At 34.0% G+C, this 19,407-nt stretch overlaps 1 protein-coding gene across 7 annotated transcripts in view; it reads right to left on the bottom strand.

Annotated features, from left to right (window-relative positions):
* The window catches only part of SLC39A10 (solute carrier family 39 member 10), a 65,830-nt gene that overhangs the window by 9,806 nt on the left and 36,617 nt on the right, over positions 1-19,407 (bottom strand). For all 7 annotated transcript variants that reach the window (XM_060106851.1, XM_060106852.1, XM_060106850.1 and 4 more), the window contains 5 exons: positions 15,911-16,080; positions 13,966-14,154; positions 9,875-9,995; positions 8,272-8,640; positions 7,073-7,153 (listed from right to left, as the gene is read on the bottom strand). In XM_060106851.1, the coding sequence (XP_059962834.1) occupies positions 7,073-7,153; positions 8,272-8,640; positions 9,875-9,995; positions 13,966-14,154; positions 15,911-16,080 (930 nt within the window). The remainder of the gene's footprint in view (positions 1-7,072; positions 7,154-8,271; positions 8,641-9,874; positions 9,996-13,965; positions 14,155-15,910; positions 16,081-19,407) is intronic.

Here is a 19,407-nt window from a genome sequence, read left to right on the forward strand (position 1 = left end):
TTTGTGAGCAGCAAATAGAGCTCTCTGCTCTGATCTCTGCCCTTTTTTCAAAGGGAAATGGGCTAAGAAAGAACAGAGGTAACAGACTCTGTATGCTGTTTATATTTATGTTTTATTTATTCCAAAAGAAAAATTAAATCTTAATTCTGAAGACCCTAAAAATGTAAAAAAAGAATAAAGAGAATTTTCTTACTCATCTGTCTAAAGCTGGAACACTAAGTAAAGAAAGGATTAAATATTGTTTAGAGAGACATTACTAGAAGGGCAAAATGCTGCTAGAACTAATAGTCTTTAAGCTAAAGGGTCAAAAGCAATAGTTTTACTAATTATAACAATTTTTTTTTGTTTTAATTTTTGTTACTAAATATGCCAATGTCCAATCAATTACTGAACATTCAGTATATGCAAGGTACTATATAGAATACTGAGGTGGGGGGCAGGGGCTTGTTTCTTTCCCTTAAGAAGGGATCTTACAAGACTAAAAGTAAATGATCTGGGTTTTTTTTTTTTTTTAAGTTATGATTACAAGGTTCTCATTTACAACAGATAAGTAGAAGTTAACAACAAAGAAATCAGTGCAAGGCATTATTTTCCATGTTTCAGTGAATTGCTACAAACTACATCCTGCAACATTATTTGGGAAAGTTAAGATAATACACCTAAGGAGATTATCTACCAATGGCTTCTAAACTGCCATTCTCCAGTTTTCCATCTAATATTATTCTTCCTACATCTTTTCCCTCTGATCCTAAATACTTAATTCTCCTGGTGAGACTTGGGTTCAATGTCAGCTTTTACCTCTTCTCTCCGCTAGAGTTTTAAGTTCCTCTGGCCTTTCTTCCTCGGCCTCCTCTAAGGAAAGAGTTCCCTAACTTGTTCCTCTGCAAATTTCCTCACCATATTTCCAATAATTCACCCATCAGTTGTATTAAAGGGACAATTTCATTTAGCAGGCAGTTAGGTAATACAAAATGAGACTACAGAAGTGTCTTTTAGGTTATAAAATACAGTGTTTTCTTTTGTAATTTCAAAATAGGATTTTAAAAGGAGCATTACTGAATACTCAATGAACCAAATATCATAGGTAAAACTCTATCAATTTTGATGCCTTCCCTGATATTACTGCATAGGAAGATGACTGCTTTCATCCCTGAATAACAACCAAACAGCATGAATTAACTAGTCAAGATTCAAGATGAATTATTTAGTTAATACTTTAAAAAATTAAGGTGTAACGTACATACACAATTCCCCCTTTTTGACCTTGCGTTCTATGAGGTTTGACAAAAGTACATATCATGTAACCATAACCGCCATCAAACTATATAACTATTTCATCATGACCTGCCCCTGCCCCTGCAAATTTCCTCAGGCCCCTCAATCCTAGGCAATCGTTGATCTGCTTTCTGTCCCTAGTTTTGCCTTTCCCAGAACGTCATATAAATTGAACCATACAGTATGTAGTCCTTTGAGTCTACATTTTTTTCACTTAGCATGATGTGTGTAAGATTCATCCATGTTACAATTTATATCAGAAAACCACTGCTTTTTACTGCTAAGTAATATCCCAAAAATGAACAATAGCTTATTTACCCATTCAGCAGCTTAAAGACGTTTAGGTTGTTTCCAATTTGGGGCAATTATGAATAAAGCCACTATATACATTCATAAATAGATTTTTGTGTCAACAAAACTCTTCATCTCTTGTATGTAGATACCTAGGAGTGGGATTTCTGGCAGCAATTTATGAGAGTTCTGGTTGCTCCCCATCCTTTTCAGCCCACAATGACAAATCCAGTACCTGAATTCTCATGTGTTTATCTGTTATCAGTATAACTTCTTTAGTGAAATGCCTGTTCACGTCTTTTACCCATTTTTTGTTGTTGTTGAATTGTTGGTTTTCTTATTACTGAGTTGAGAGGTCTTTAAATATCCTAAGTTTTTTGTCAGATAAATATTCTCCAAATACTTATTCCCAGACTGTGGCTTGTCTTCATTTGTTTAAGTGTCCTTTGTGTAGAGTTTTTACTTTTTATGAAGTCCACTTTCTTACTTTTTTCCTTGGTGGAGCATGCTTTTGGTATTGTATCTAAGAACAACCTGCCTAATCCAAAAAACACAAAGATTTTCTCCTATGTTTTCTTCTAAAAGTCTTTTATATTTAAATTTTTTTCATTTAGATCAATGATCCATTTTGAGTTAATTTTTGTCTGTGGTGGGAGGATTTTTTTGCAATTAGACATCTAATTATGGCAGCAACATTTGTTGAACAAACTATTCTTTCTACATGGAATTTCCTTTGCATTTTTCTTGGATTCTATACTCCGTTCCACTGATTTATGTGCCTATTCTGTAACCAATATAAATTGTTTTGATTATTGTGGATTTACAATAAGTCTTAAATTCAACTTTGGTGTACTTTTCCAAAATTCTTCTGGCCATTCCTTTCCCTTTCCATAAAAATTTTTGGAAAAAACTCATTTATCTCCAAAAAAGCCTAATGGGATTTTAACTGGGAATGTAATGAATCTATAGAGAGAATTAGTATATTAAAAATACTGAGTCTTCTGGTCCATAAACCTATAATAGATCTTCATTTAGGTTTCCTTTGATTTCTTTTGTTGGCAAATTGTAGTTTTCAGCATACAGATTCTATGTAATTTTGTTAGATTTAACCAAAGTAGTTTGTGTTTTTTTGGTGTTACTGTAAACAGTACTTTTTAAAAATTTCAATTTCTAATTGTTCATTGCTAGCATATAAGTGACTTTTATATGATGTTCTTGTATCAAGATGAATTATTTCATTTAAAAATCTATCTTTGTCCTAGTCCTATCTCAGGTTATAATTTCTCAGTTATCTGCATATTTTTCTACCCTTCCCTTCTCAGTAAGAATTTGTACAAACATTTGAAAAATAAATCAAAAGGAATATCCACAGTTGGAATTTACACTGAATAAGCAAATCTATTCATCTTTTGATAAATCAATATTCTTTCCTTTCTGCTGACAAAGGATTATCATTAGCACAAAGAATGAGGTGTGTCTGCCAAAACTGTTAATGTGATCCAATGTTATAATTATGTCAGTATCTGTATCAATTCTTGAGATTATTTTTTAAGTAAGTATTTTAAGGTTCTTTTTGTCTTAAATAATGCATGTATGCACATGTATAAATCTAAACAGTAAATGTTCAATTTTCCCTGGACAATTCAGCACATTATGAGTATCTTATTGTTAATTTCTATTTAACTCAGTACACATGAGAGGAAAGGAAAAAATGGACAGCATTACAGATAGCTTCTCTAAGTGAAGTCTTAATAACATAGCTACATTTATTTATCAAAATGTTATTTCCTTGAAGTTGAAACATTACTCAATGTCAAGAAGAGAGTTTGGATCATCTGCCCTTCTGGATTATCCTCAACCTCACTTCCCCTTTATACATTCTTATACAGGTTTTCTTACAAATTATTTTTCAAATGTTTCAAATACAGCTCCTTACTGAAAGGGTGGAAAAACGTGGAGAGAATGCAACAGAATAATATTGCAACTTACTTAAATTCAGCTATACAAGTTTGGCAAGAAAGAGCAGTAATAAATCAGGTAATTTCATCCATTACCACACCCTGCAGCAAACATGAAATGAGAGACATGGGTTTTCTATTTCTTCAGATGGTTTCAATTTCTGCACACCTCTCAGAGTGAACCTCCCTATATTGTTTTAAGGTTTAAAAGTACACACGGTTTTTCATATCACATTCCTAAACACACACAAAAAAACCCTACCTGGAACACCATTAGGGAAACAGCAATCTGTTCAGAAGAGGAACATCAAATCTTGGAATTACTGACTGGACTGCGAATCAGGATCTCCAAGGTACTACAATGTAATTTCAACATAAGTGACCCCTGAACAACACAGGGGCCCAGTCGAAAAGCTGCATATAACTTATAGTCAGCCCTCCATATCCTCAATTCCACATGTGCAGATTCAACCAACTGCAGATCGCGTAGTACTGTAGTATTTACTATAGAAAAAATCTGCATATAAGTTGACCTGTACAGTTCAAACCCATGTTGTTCAAGGGTCAACTGCACATGTTTTCCCCCTTAGGGTATGACTTTAGTATAGAAATCTGATTAGTTTTAAGAATTCATAATAAAAAATTTAGCTAGGGCAAAACAGGTTTTATATTAAATAAATTATCCTGGAATGTGACGTATTATGCTGCTTTGCCAACATCTTAACCTAGTAAGTGGGAAGAGGACTTGTCGCTATCTACCTGCCATGCATCTATCTCAGCCTCCAGGGGACTGATTTTTCCCTTGCCTGGGAATTCTGAATAAGAAGCTTCTATGTCTGTCTCTACATTCTGTTCCTCCCCAAGTGAGTAAGAGTAGATAATCTAATCAGAGCAGAGGCATATATCTGGCCCTATTTTACCAAAGTACTCCATTACTATGCCTTAAAGGCAAAAATTAGGCTCCACGAGCATTTTTTAAAACTTCCTTTAGACCACTTCCACCTTGTTGATGGATAAAAAAGCCAAAGCCTTTTCTGTCACCTCCAGAGGAGGAAGCTGAGTTATTTCTTTATGATCTTTCTTCCCTAGGAGCCCAGGCAACTACAATATGGGGCAGTTTATGTCAATTTACCACAAGGCATTGGGGGAAAATGTACATTCTCATAATGTCTCACTCCTCTCCTTCTGGCAAAGCAGATGTATACTTTGGACTGGTATTTCCTTTCACAGCAACAGTAACACCTTAATCTCTGGTTTGTGGGGTAAAACAAGTAAAGATTTGGAGTCTCAATATTTCACTGAGGTGTCCTGGCTCAAGCTTTTACCAGAGCTCTGCACTGGGTATCAAGCAAGCGCTTACCTAGCCAATAAGATGCGTATTGCATTTGTTTTACATGTGGCTATTGTTGTGTGTCACTCCCTCAATAAGAAACAATAGGAAAAATAAAGGAGTAAGCGACAGGAGGGCAACCATCCCTCATTTCCAAACTCTCTGCTATCAGTTCTGTGCTGAAGGGGATCATGGGGGGTAAGGGCAATTCAGTATAACCACACTTAATCATGAAGTGGCCTGACATACTACTTTTAGGGGGTAGTGGGTGGGTAGGAAGAAAGTTGAAGGTTTCCCTAGCATACTGTGGATGTGTGTGTGACTAAAAAGAAAGGTTAAAACTATTAGGCAATGTTTCTCATATATAAAAACTGACAAGTCTTGATTTGTGTTGCTATGGAAATGCAAGGAAGTATTTGGCATATCATTCTCTTACTAACACAGGAAAGTAGTTAGAGAAGGGTGTGAGATACAGTATCTGCACAAAAGAACCTACATTGTAAGAAACAGGACATCTATTTGGTGCTTAGTATATTTCCATCTAAAATGGAAATATATTAAGCATCAAAAGAAGGACCAAGAGAAAGTAAGTGATAAAGTTTAGAGGAAACAGTAATCCCGAGGCATGGGGTACTGGAGGACTGTACTGAAGTTACAGGAAAAAAGACTCTTAACATGCTATACTAGATAGAGCTAGTAGGACAAGCCAATTAGGAGGAGGGAATAAGGAAAGAAACAGGTTCAGGCACCCAGAGTGCATGTTTGGTGAATTGTGTTTGGGTGAAATGGAAAACAAGCAACAGCAAGTACAGTGAGTGAGGTGGGAAAGGTAGGTAGAAGCAGATGTGAAGGTCACTGAAAGTAGAACTAATGAATCTCAGCTTTTACTTTATATATAAGGGAAGGGGACTGAAAGATTTTGATTAAATAAGCAAGTCACATCTAGTCACATAATAACACAGTCACATGGCAAGAAGATATATCTGGCAATAGGTATAAGAGACACACTGGAACAGAATGAAACCAGAGATATAAACGTTCACTATGGAAACTGCCCAAGCAAAAGACAATGAAGGGTCTGGGTAAAGGATTATGTGGCATAAGCCAAGATATATGACTGCATGTCCAAGGTTGACAAGGTAAACAAAACTATAAGGAATCCAGTCCTAAAGAATCAGCACCAAATAAGCACTAAGAGATTTTTTTGCTTTATGCGAGCAGTTGGTAACTTTAAGAAAATTACATGAATTAATTCTATTCAAAGGGAGCAAATAAGTGTACTGCCAATCAAGACAGTCAAATGATATGATAGATGTCTCACAGCCTGATAAATTCAAGAAAAATCTTAAATTAGAAAGGGCACATGAAGAAATTCCTTGGATACTGAAAAGATGTATTTTTTTTTCAAATTAACGTCATCTTCACATCCCTCAGATATTTTCTATGTGAATGTACACAGTTTTTCTTCCATTTTTCAATTTATAGAAGAAGGAAACCAAAACACAAGAAGAGAAACTAAAAAACCATTGCTAGATCAATAAATGCCCACTAAAACAACAGAGAAATATAATTGTACACCTTATAAATTGGCAAAAATTAGAAAGTTAATGCCAAGTGTTACCAGGGATGTGGAAACATAGGAACTCTCAGTTATTGCTGGTAGACAGGACACTAGTTCAGTTACTCTGGATAGTGATATGGTACTCTTAGGCATGCATATCTTAGGACCCATCAATTCTGTTCCCAGGTATATACCCCAAAAGATGTTCTCACAAGGGTGAGAGCACCAAGTCTACCAATGTTCAATGCACCATTATCTGTGGTGGCAGGAAATTAAAGAACAGGTGGTGTGTCCAATACTAGGTGCTAAATACGTAAAAATGTAGTAAATGTACACCTCTGAGTACTGGGCAGAAACAACATATTAGATTAACTCATGGTAACCTGCTTGGAGTTTAAAAACGTAATGATTAGTCAATAAGATAAGAAACAGAGTGGGCTATAACATAATATTGTTTACATAAAATAAAAATACATATAAAACAAAACACAGTTTTTAGAAGCACATTAACAAAAATTATACATTAAACAAGAGAATGATGATACTGTATACCTGCCATCAGCCATTTTTTATGCTTTAACATCTCTAAAATTTAGATGCATTTAGATTAAGTCTTGCATTTCATGAAATCTGGTAAAACTTTTAAGGTCGTGTTACCTAATTCATGTGGCAGCTCATGACAGAAGACAGCTATAGAAGTACTGATTCCGCCCGTCAATCCAGCACTGAAAGCTGCTCCTGGGGTAGGGGGGGGAGGAAAAAATTCAAGTGACATTTACTGATCTTCTGTTTTTCTATTTTCATTCATAATTACAGCTGCATTCTCTTTTGCCTATCTAAATTAATTTCATAATGTATGAGTGACTCAGTAATCTCACACACTATAGTTTTTGTACATACAGTGAGTGAAGTGCAATAGGTATGTGACAACCAGAGAAAGAGCTACTCAATGAAAGAAACATTCCCTATTGAGTTAAATTCTCTATTTGTGTAACCTTCTAATTCACTAATAGCTTTGGAGTAGTAACAGTTTTTCGTGTTTCAGTCCCCGACTGGTAGCCTGAAACCCTCAGTCTCGAGTCACCTAAGTCTGTAATTGCACTTGCTCTCATATACTAATATTTATATAGATATTTAAATGCCTAGTATCCTTATCCAAACTTCTCTAGGTCTAGACCATAAATGGCGTAAATTATTATTTGTCTGATGGTCCTGAATACTGAAATCAGAGGTACAAATGCGTCGGATCCTACTAGTAAAATTCTTTACTCTTTAACACTGACAGCCACTGTGGCTTCAAAAATATGGTCTCTTTTGAAAGAAACCAAGGCCTACTTATGAATGATTATTTAATAGAGTCTGGATCTCAAAGAAAATTATGTATTGATCACATTTAATGTTCTCCTAAACTGGTAACATCAGTTTATAATATGTTTGAATTTGATATAATGGATTTTTACTATTGTAAAATTTTTCTTCACTTTTTCAAATGTAAAAGAATTTTTAAACCCAGGATTGAAATTCATTTGTTCTCAATCAGAGGCATATAAATGTATTGAAAATATGTTAAGGTAGCTTTTTCAATATGGTAACTACGCCTTCAGTAAGAAATCAAGGTATCTAAGAAGTACACTGTGGAATTTGTTTATATGTTCAAAGAAAAATCCACTGAAATTATACCTTTATGCCCCCAAATAAACTTATCAAAAACACTAACATAGCCTTTGGAAAAGCCAAATGATGGAATAATATATAATAATATATTTGTTAAGCTCCAAGACAGTACTACAACAGTGGAAGAAGGAAAATGGTCTTAAAGAATAACCAATTATAACCCAAGTTTCAAGCCTACTTACCAATTGCTAACCCATCACTGAAGTTGTGGATGCCATCCCCCATGATCACCATCCAAGCAATATTAGCTATTCCTGTTTCTTTCAGATCTGATCCGGAATGACAGGGACCATGTGAATGATGAGAATGTTTGTGGTGCCACTGATGATTATGCTTCCTCAGCACAGTTTTACTCTCGTCATGGTGGTTATGTGCAGCAGCATGGAGATCATGCTCATGAATGGCATGTAATCCATCACTTTGAGAATGGGCCATGATTTTCTCCTCTTCTATACAAAGATAATTTTTAGGAGGGGATTCTTGTTGGCCTTCTAAATCTGTCAGTTCAGTTTCATTAAGTCGATCTTCAGAAACAACCGAGTCATCAGTTCCTATATTTATAATGGCAAAGGATATGCTTTATCAGCAAGTAAATGAATGCATATTTGCTTAATTTAAACCCAGGCAAAATAGCAGTGCAATGAACATTTCCTAAGTGAATGTCTTTAAAATTCCTAAATAAATATAAAAAAACAAATCAAACTAATAAATAAGTAAATACACGTGTGCACACACACAAAACAAACTGGGGTTTTGAGAGTCCAGAAGATGAACCAGATGAAGTAAATGGAAGGGAACTGAAATAGCAGGTGAAGTGAGGACATAAATTGGCATGCATGAAGATACTGTGAAACTTAAGGCGCACATCATCAACAGTTGATGAAAATAAAAGCGTGGAAAGTTACTGTAGCATTCACAGGGTAACAAAATATGCCCATAATTTTTCAGAGAACAAAGTTTACCCACTCTAACCTTCTCTTAACATTTAAAAAACAAAGACAAAATTTAAATCACTTGCATCCTCTAGTGCTCTACCTATCTGATCAAGATCAATTCTAGATCATTACTAGAATGAAGTTCAAAAACCCACACAAGTGATAACACTGATACTTTTTTTAAAATTAAGGCTGGCCTCTCACCTAGTTTACAAAAGCTATTTATTATGTGACAAAGATTCTAATGCTTTCCAAATTGTATTTTGGGTCAGAGTCTACAGTTAGCGTCTAGGCTCCCCCTTTTCTGCAGAATATCCTTAGTACACTCAGGGGAAACACAAGTTCACAAAGGGGAAAAATTATGTTTAAATATTATTTCCCTGAAAATTGTAAGCTACCTCATTACATCTATCAGAAACACAGTAGATGAATGGATTAGCAGAGATTTTAAGTACAGGGACCACTCTCCTTTAAGTACAAAGACCAATTCTCCTTTTCTCACATGAAAACAATCACATATGGAGGGCACGGAGATTTTTGCATTACCAAGAAATAAAACACTAATCCAAAGCTGTTCTGTTTATTTCATTTTTTTCTTCTGTAAAGTAAAAAGTGCAACGTGTTCCTTGCCCTGTAATATAATTAATTGGTCCCACATTCCAGTATAAATAGCACTGAAAATAACCAAAACACTAACAAAATCAGTTAAGATACACGTAAGGAAACAAAAGAAACTAGTATTAGAGAAGCAACAAAGACAAGAAATTTCAAACAACTCAGGCACAGTTTAGAAGCAATATTTCAATTTTTATATTTTAAAGGTTTCTCTTTAGTCAGAACTATTGTCTACCGGCAAGAGGCTTGAGCTGAAGCCAGTCAGCATCTGGTGTATTATTTAACTTATGATCTGAAAGCTTTCTTCCAATAGCTGATTCTTCTGTGTTTTCCTTCATAAACCATTTCTGTTTCCCCTGAAAAAAACATCTGGTATTAGCATTGAATCTACAGCCACAATTAGCAACAGTATTCACTTGTTAACATCTATGGGGATAAATGGTGGTAATTTTATAAATTATTTAGAAAAGGAGTGAGAAAGAATTTTTAGAAGTCAATCAAAGGGTCTACCAGATGAAAAATCCAACTAAATTTGCATGTTATTTTTTTTCGAATACTCAACTAAAAGGTCCAATTCACATACTTTCAAGTTAAGAATAGGGTACATAGTACTTATTATTATATGCAACCTGAATGAAATGTGTGAAATATATGTAATATTGCTCTCATTTAATAGTGTGTGGGAATGGGAAGTTACAAAAAATGAAAGCTTAATCCTTTCAATTTCATTCTGTGTTTAACACAATCTCACTTTTCCCCATACGTGACATAATAGAGTCAAGCTTGACTTAAAATCCTAAATTTACAGTTTACCTCTATGAGACTTAGACAAGTTTGTTAAATTTATTAAACCTAAGAATACTCATCTATAATATGAAAATGAGATTCTTATAAGGATCAAATGAGGTGATGTATGAAAACGACCTATCAGTAACTGACTTAACAGCGTTGCAATCAAGACAAGTTTTCTTTCTCATTTAATCTGTCCTCTACTAATAAATTCTAATTATTGTAATTCATTGTTTAAGTTTGCATTTTCCTATATTCTCTCTTAATAGTCTGGTTTCTTCTCATCAGTCTATCACTAACAACTCTTCCAACTTAAATTTCTACTTTTAATCAATGTTCATTTAAAAAAGCAAATAATCAAGTATGTTAGAACAGTATGAAAGTAAAAATCAAGTTCTCTGGAAGATCCTTACTGACTGGCAGAGCATTTCCTTGTTGGTTTTGCTTATACGCTGTGAGCTATGTTTCAGATGTTTAAGTCTTCTAACTGCTGCATAAGTAGGCTTCTTGTGGCTAGTTGAATGTGCAGCAGAGTCTCCAAAGATGGCCATCATCAATTTCTTCCCTCCCTATGTAAGCATTCTTCTCCACCCGTAAGGAGGTGGAGTCTATTCCTTGCCCCTAAATTTTAGCAGCCTTTTGACTTGCTTTGACCAACAGAATACAACAGAAGTGATGCTGTGCCAGTTCTGGCCTAGTCTGAAAGAAGACTGGCACCTTTTGCTATCGCTCAGGGAGTCTGGCCACTATGCTACAAAGAAGCTCAGTCTAGACTCTGAAGAGAGGCCATGTGGAGGAGTACCAAGATGCAGACACAGAGTGAGGCATTCTTGGACCTTTCCAGCTCTGCACTGCCCTAGCCAACCTAGATTAGCAGAGTTTGAGTGAATCACTCCAGCTGATGTCAAGTGGAGCAAAAGAACTGCCCAGCTGAATCCTGCCTAAATTCCTGACAGAATTAAAAGAACTAAGTTGTTGTTACAAGCTATTTTTTGGGTTGTTCTGCTTCATAGCAATAGAAAACAGAAACTGGGGGAATAGAAAATGTTCAAAATAAAATAATATGGAGATATCCTAAAGAGAAGAAAAGAAACAGCAGTTTTAACATGAGTTAAAGAAGAAAAAAAAAAAAGAGGAAGGAGGAGCAAACAACAGTACAAAAGTCAATGAGATGGACATAGAAAGGAAAACATCAGCTGGGATTTTGTTTAATTGCTTTGGTTCTGATTGTCCATTTTCCTAAAAACGTGCCAAATCATTACCCTCAAAGCTGCAACTTGCTGAACTAGTCAGCATCTGGTGTATTATTTAACTTATATTCTGAAAGCTTCCTTCCAATTCTTCTATACAGACGGTCAAATGTCTGTTTTATTCAAGTATCACTAATTCCCTTTCTTCAAAAAATGCTATATATTTTTTCATCTTAGTTACTTATCGTCCTATTTATTATAAAGGAGATGTACTTATTTATCTCCCTAGACTCCTTTCTTTGATATACTTGATGAATTCCTCACTATTGCATTTACAGTACCCCTCTGCGAATGGTGTTTACTTTCAGTTTTTTACTTCCCACAATTTCAAATTTCCAAAAACCTGCCATATTTTGGGGACTCTATTCTCCTATATTACTATACTTTATAAAAATAAATGTGTTTAATTTTGCCAGTAAGTCTAGGTTCAAAATGAGATCAAGGTTAAATTATAAAAAATATAAAACCTCTTTATTTTGAAGGACTATCTCTTGAAGAACTACATTTTATACTTATCTGTAAATTATACAGTCCCTAATATTTTGTACACATTAAATACTTCATATTTGCTGCTTCAGTGTTAGTAGGTACACACAATTGAAGAAAATTAGGGCTTCACAGTAATTCCAAAACTTCTTTATATACTTTGCAATTTGTATTTGTGTTCTAAATTTGGTATTCACAGAGATGGACTTTAAATTCTTTATCTAATCAACTTTTTCTTATTGATTCCCTCATTTAAATAATTCTCTTAATCATCTTCTCTTCCCAATTCCTTATGCCATGATTCAAGCTCTCTGCACCTCTCTTCTAAATTATTCTGCAGTAATCTCCTTCACTGACTCATTTCCCTCCAGCCAATCTCACCTTGGCATCCCTCCCACCACTGTCAATTCTTCACCTACCCACATGACCTTCCACATGGCCCTTCCCAAACCAAATGCTGTTAGATCTCTTTCACGTTTCTCTAAGTTGATCCTTCCCAGTTCCTTTGAGCATTCCTCAGATTAAAACTTCACTGAGCACACCATGTTGATCAACCCTCCATTGGAAGCAATTAAATATGATGCCCTGACTAAAATATGGCCATTAAAATTAAATACACTACTTGGAATATGATATGAAAATACAGATGAGAAGTAGGATTTATTTCCCACGCATTTAGACAGCAACTGGTAATCATGATGAATGAGTCATAGTTTCAGAGCTAGTTTGTGGCTGGGCAAGAACTAGAATCACTCTCCCTGAATCCCAGTTCAGAGCTCTGTTCTAAACCATATTTTGTCCCAAGGGGATATATACAAAACACATACATACACAAACAAGAATATATCCATAAAAATAGCATTAAAGTTTTATCATAAGAGTGGGCTGTATATATTATGATAATGACTATCCAGTGTTCTTGAAGAATTTTTTTTTGAACATTTGTAGTTAACTAACAAAACATAAAAATTTTCTAACTCGTTATTGTGGAAAGCTTTCTAAAAATGTCCTCTGGATTTCCTTACTTAAACAGAATATACTGAAGGCAATCAGCATTAATATCACAAACATGTTAAGTGAGAGATGTATTCAAGACAGAGCCTTAGAGACAGATGTGAACCAATGTGAACAGGGAGGAGTGTAAATCACAGTGAATGGTAATACTGAACTTCCTTTCTTGGCAAAAAAATTCTTTTAGGTATTTATCTTATTCTAATAAATGTGACATGAAAGACAGTTCAATAGTCCAAGCATCATCTCCGAAGTGTTTGTCACTCTTGAGATGAATCACCATTTCCTTCATTTCATTATATTTTCTTCCTACAAAGCCCCCTGAATCTAAATTCTTCATACCTCTAGTACTTACACCATTGGCAAGGCATTTCTGGTAAAGAAATGTGTGAAAACATTTTCATTAAAAGATATGGCAATGAAAGCCCCCTATACTTGAAAATATTATCTATGAAGACCAATGAGATTAGACTTGCTTCTATTTATACATTTTTGCATTCTTAATAAGAATAAATTGGCCAATAACTTTTTTCAGACTATTTAAATCAATTAGATAAGAAGCAACACAAAATTAACTGAAACTGAGACTCCTATATCTTGATTATAAATGCCAAAACGAACGTAATGACAAAAAAATGGCAAAGATCAGTCAGTTTTTCCTCTGAAGATAATCTATTAAACGATATTTAATACACTCCAACACCATGATTAAGAAAAAGCATAAGGCCCCAAAACGATGGTTTTTGAGTTTTACCTCAGAAAATAAAATAAACAATTAAAAAACACTTACCCTTTGTTGTTTGTAGTGCTTAAACATTCTAATGCAATGTTCAATGATAAATAGTACGTAAATGCCTCCTAGAGCAACAAGTCCTTTCAATACAGCATCATATTCTTCTAGAAACTTCTTAGATTCGTGTCCATGAGAATGTCCATGCCCATGTGCATGTTGATGACTGTGATCATGTCCACCCTGAGACTGTTAATAAGAAAAACTTCTAAACAAGTAATTTAAATGCTATTTTGAGAATAGAATCTCCAGAAAAAAAATCCCCTATTATCTCAATTGAATATAAGTAGTCTTCCATTGAATTTTGCTATCCTCAGTGGCCTGGAAAGTACTACATTTCAAAGTAACTCTAAAACAAAGACCAAAAACTCAAATGCCTCTCAGGTTTAAGATGCATCCTACAGTCAAAGAATCAAACCAGCAGTAAGATAAGAGATAATGATGGGTCCTTCGTAAACTGAAGTGAACATGTCCCAGATATATGCCTTAATATTCAGTAATTTAACCTTCTCTTAAGCTGATTATATTTTTAAAATATTTTTCTTTTATAAATTATTTCAAAGAAGTGATGAGATGTTATCTCTGCATATACTGCTGAACATGAGCAAAAGAATATACTTAAACATGTGTTTAATTTTCTACATTTTAAATCTTTATCTTAAGAGAATGTAGAAGTTAGAGAACTGGTCTTCAGTATTTTCCCTCCTTTCCCTCCTTTTCCCTCCTAACATTTGTTTGTATTCCTTCCCTATTTGCTGGTGGTCAACAGAAGAGGTTTCTAAACCTCTCAAAAAAGATACGACCATTAAAAAAGGTAATAGCTTCATTTAATTAACACTTCTTAAGAAAAAAAAAAAAGTTAAATAGCACTTAAACGTTGTTCGCACTTCAACTGTTCTAATTTATCAGGCCCAGTTCTGAAACAGACTGTTGCTATGCCTGGTGGCTGGTAGAAAGGGCAGGCAAAGGGTTGCAATAAAGGGAGAAATAAATAAATAATATATAATAAATCAACAACAAAAAATGCATATTCACGGCCTTAACATTAATTTTTTTTAAAGGCAATGCCATGCATTGTTCTAGACACTAGACCTGGAATTCTCAACCAGGAGTGCAGAAGGCGAGAAGAGGTGCACACAACACAGATATACAATTCTGTCTCCCAAATACTCCTGAAGGGAGGTGGTGAGAACATAAAAAAATATTCAAACCTATAATTTTACATTTGGAAAAGAAAAAAGCCCTGTTGTTTTCGTAATTTGAAGGAAAGACAGTAATACTGGTTCAAACACTCTTAACTGGTGACAGATTTTAAAAGGTTAATAAGCAAGGTAAAGGTACTAGGAGTGTGGGCGTATGATCATATCATTAGAAGTGTTCCCAAATGGAAGAACACAAGTGGTACACCAGGTGAAAAGATAAATGGCCCCATGGGTAAAGAGCTAAATGCCTAAAATTGTTAACTGAGTATGTCTGCCTATTCCTGCTCAAATAAAGCGTACAATCATTATAAAACCCCTTATACATTTCTTCTAATGGCTTTCTTGATATACCATAAAGATAGAACGATAAAACACTCATTGATGTCCAAGTATTCACTTTCAGAACTGCTAATAGAACATTTTTTAAATTTCAGTTTTACTGAGGTATAACTGACATAAAATTGTAAGAGAGTTAAAGTGTACATTGCAGTGATTTGATATGTATACACTGTGACAGGTGAAGATAAAACTGACTACCAGTTTTTTGTTGCTGTTTTAAAATCTAATGATTCAATTTATTTTAATATTGCCTTATTTAAAACTGTACAAATGGAAAAAAATACTTCATCCTATAAGCAAATAAAACAACAGAAATACTAGAGTAGTATGCTACAGCTTGCAAATTAAGGATCCTTTTAGCTGAAATATTTTTACTTCTTAAAAAGATTTAAAAGATTTCTTACATGGGGCAGTAGATGAAGAAGGGCATCTCCACTCATTGTTCCTACAGCTAGTGCAACAAGGAATGTGAGAAGAAATTTGAAGCATCCTTGGTTAATGATGGGAACCAAGATCACTCCTAGCAAGGAAAGCAGGCTAATAACAGTGATAGAAATGATACCACAAATCCATGCTGTAGGAAAAAAGTAATGGTCAACATTAGTATGACAATATAAACCAAAAAAGCTCCAAAGAAGAAAAAACATAAGATAAATGAGTCATGGAAGACTGATTACCTTACCTAGACTATGCTTTTTAGGAAAACTTTATATTTTGGCACTACTGTGTTTAAAAACAAACAAAACAAACAACTATATAACCAACTTGAATGCTTAAAAAAAGAAACTCAGACCAAGTTATAAATAGTTATCTTCAATGGTCCACCTTATTAGAAACAGGAACTGAAAATGACTTAAGGCTGTGGTTCACTTATACTACCTAGACTTAAATAAAATTTTACCGATGTCTAAAGGTACAGCCTTAAACTGTTTATTTAGAAACCATAATTATAAAACTCTCCCGTGAGCATTAAAAGAAGCCAAGTATCTAATGCAGCATAATCTATGGGAATCTTTCCAATAACAAAGTTTAAGAAACTTATCAGCCCAAAATATAAATATACTCAGATAAGACACACAAAAAGCTTATTACTGGTAGCCTCACTGTATTTCATTTCTTATTTTTACAAAGGATAATTCAGTCCTATTTCCCTTGGTATCATCTTTCTTCCATACCCAGTTCCAAACTCCCTTTCCTCCAATTCCGCTTTCTGTACAATTTACTACATTTTTATTTCAGTATATAATTCTAACTAGATCAGAACACAGGAGAAATGTTTTCATAATATGACTTGTGAGAAACAGGTGGAATTCTGTGCACATTTCTTTATCTAGGCTATTCATAAGCAGATAAGATTATCAGAAATAAATGCCAGTGGTTCAGGGGGTGAGGCATGTTCACTTAAAATGAGAAATTACTTTCTATTAATGGCCTAAAATAAAATGGAAATGTTTTAAGTTTAAAATTTTTGTTTATTTTAATATTTATCTATAGAAAATTTCACTGAAGAGTGATAATTTTGAAAATGTTTAATCTAAAATGATTATTTTTCTAATCAAATCTAAAAGGACTATAAATCTGCTGAAAGATTTTATGTCAAGTCTTGTGATAAGTGAATAAAGGAAAAATGCATTTCTTCATCAAAATAACTAAAAAATTTCAAAGACAAAGAGAAGTAAGGATAGGTAAAAAAATAAAACTTTAATTGACCTGCTAAATGCTAAACTTTATCAATAAAACTGTTTATTCATTGGACATTTTAGTCACAGTATCCAATAACATTAACACTACAGCTAATTCTTGTTAGCTAAATTAGCTCAGAATGAAACAGTAGGTCATCTATTACTAATGGAAGCTCTGTGGTTTATACTATATGTAACAGATAATTACTATGATAGAAACATTGGGAATCTAAAGGGCCAGAAACACTGAAATACAGCCAGAGATTGAATACAGTGCCTTCGATCCTTTTTAAGGATTTGGGGGCAATAAAGGAACAGGAACTCAACTCCCAAAGGACCAAGGTCAGGGAAAGATTCATTATAAAGCCAACATCTTGGTTAGTGGACCCAAAGAATAAGAAGGAGATTCCCCGAACTATGGATGGGACTACAGGCACAGGGAACTGAGGTAAAAAACCTTGTTGTATAAAGAAAAATATACGGTAAAATAAGGTTTGAAGTTTGACTTAATAACGATGACCAGGTTACTTTGTGTGCGCCCCATATACAGACTAGAACAATAAAATCAGTGAGTGGGAGAGCCTGAGGGAATAGGTTGGAAAAAAGTGGCCATAGGTATACATGAAGGCAGAGAACCAATAAAGCTACTGGACAGCTAAACCAAAAAAGGTTTGTTAAAACTACTGCAGCTCTCTAGCTCCAATCATACTAGTGGGGAAAAAAATTAAAAAGGGAACAACAAAAGGTACTGACAATAACTAAATGGGAAACATCAAGGCTAATAATGAAAACATCAACCTGAAGATAAAATGGCCCATATATTAATATACAACTCTCCCTTCCCAAATATATTTTTCCTTAGTTTGGCAATAATCCAATCTAGAAGCAATATATCTCCAAAAAAAGCCAATCCAAAAGCAACCTCAATCAAGAACTTAAAGAAAAACAGCACAAAGATACTGAAAACCCAGCAATTCATATTCCAAGATACTATGAAGTAGAAAAAAATAACTGTATATACACACTAATGTAAATATGTATGGATGAGGATTGACAAAACTACAGACAAGACCCCAAATACACTAGATAAAATAAACAAATTTAATTAACTCTTCATAATTATTAGAAATTTTTATTAATCAGAATTGTTTTCACCAAAAATGCACTGGAATTATTCACCAAAATTACCCAATAAAAGTATTTATTTCTATGTCCCAATGTCCAAGAAAATTCATATAACCAGATTAAGCTGTTAAATTAAAATCTGTATTAGCCAAAATCTAGTTGGGTAAATCTCGTTAACTTGAGTTATTCTTTTTCCTAGGGTTACATTATATTCTACACTGGGGAATATATATGCATTCACTTCCGGATTTTCCTATTAAGACATTTGCAATAAATATTAAATTTCTAAATCTTAATATAAGGGAACACTATTAATTTGATGCAGTAGACAATGTGAGATGATTAACAAATTATATAATACAATTTAGCAAAGTAATAAAATATTAGCATTACAAACATATTTTTAAATTTGTGCTTATTAGATTATGAAATTTAAGACCCTATTATACCAACATATATTCTTATAAGCATATTTACCAAGTTTAATCAGTAAAGAGTTGAGAGAAAATGTGATTCTGTTCCCTAATCATACAAATTGTATCTAAAAATGAACATTATTCTAAGCAAGTATTTCCTTTATAAAATTCTCATCATATAAACTTCTGGCTCAGGGTATCTTGAATGTGAAGAAAAGTCCAAGAGTCTATGGAGCCATAAACATTTTGCAGTGTTCTACGATGATTTACAATCTCAAATGGCTTCTGGTCAATTAGTCAAAACTCAAGTTACCAAATGACAGATCAACCAAAATCAAATTCAGTGAAAATCAATTTGCCAATATGCTGACAGGTGAGCTAAATACAGTATAACTGAAGAACAAGCACTGGCAGATTGAACAAATTAAATCAGCCAAGTGCTTACACATGTAGCTGAGGAAAGGTCTGTGTGAAAGGGTATATGAGTTCATATGTGTACAAATGGGTATATGTCACATGTTACACTCTCCCAGGTACAATTTATCATGAATCAGTGCTGGTAATTGTATCTCCTTCTCATCCTCCTGAGAAAGCAAATCTGTAAACTAAAAGAAATGTCTGAAAGAGAGAAGCCCACTTTATGATTAGAAAATCACTAGTACTTGTGATTATCTGACA

The sequence above is a fragment of the Mesoplodon densirostris genome, chromosome 8, assembly GCF_025265405.1.
Source record: "Mesoplodon densirostris isolate mMesDen1 chromosome 8, mMesDen1 primary haplotype, whole genome shotgun sequence".
Classification (NCBI taxonomy): Eukaryota; Metazoa; Chordata; class Mammalia; order Artiodactyla; family Ziphiidae; genus Mesoplodon; species Mesoplodon densirostris.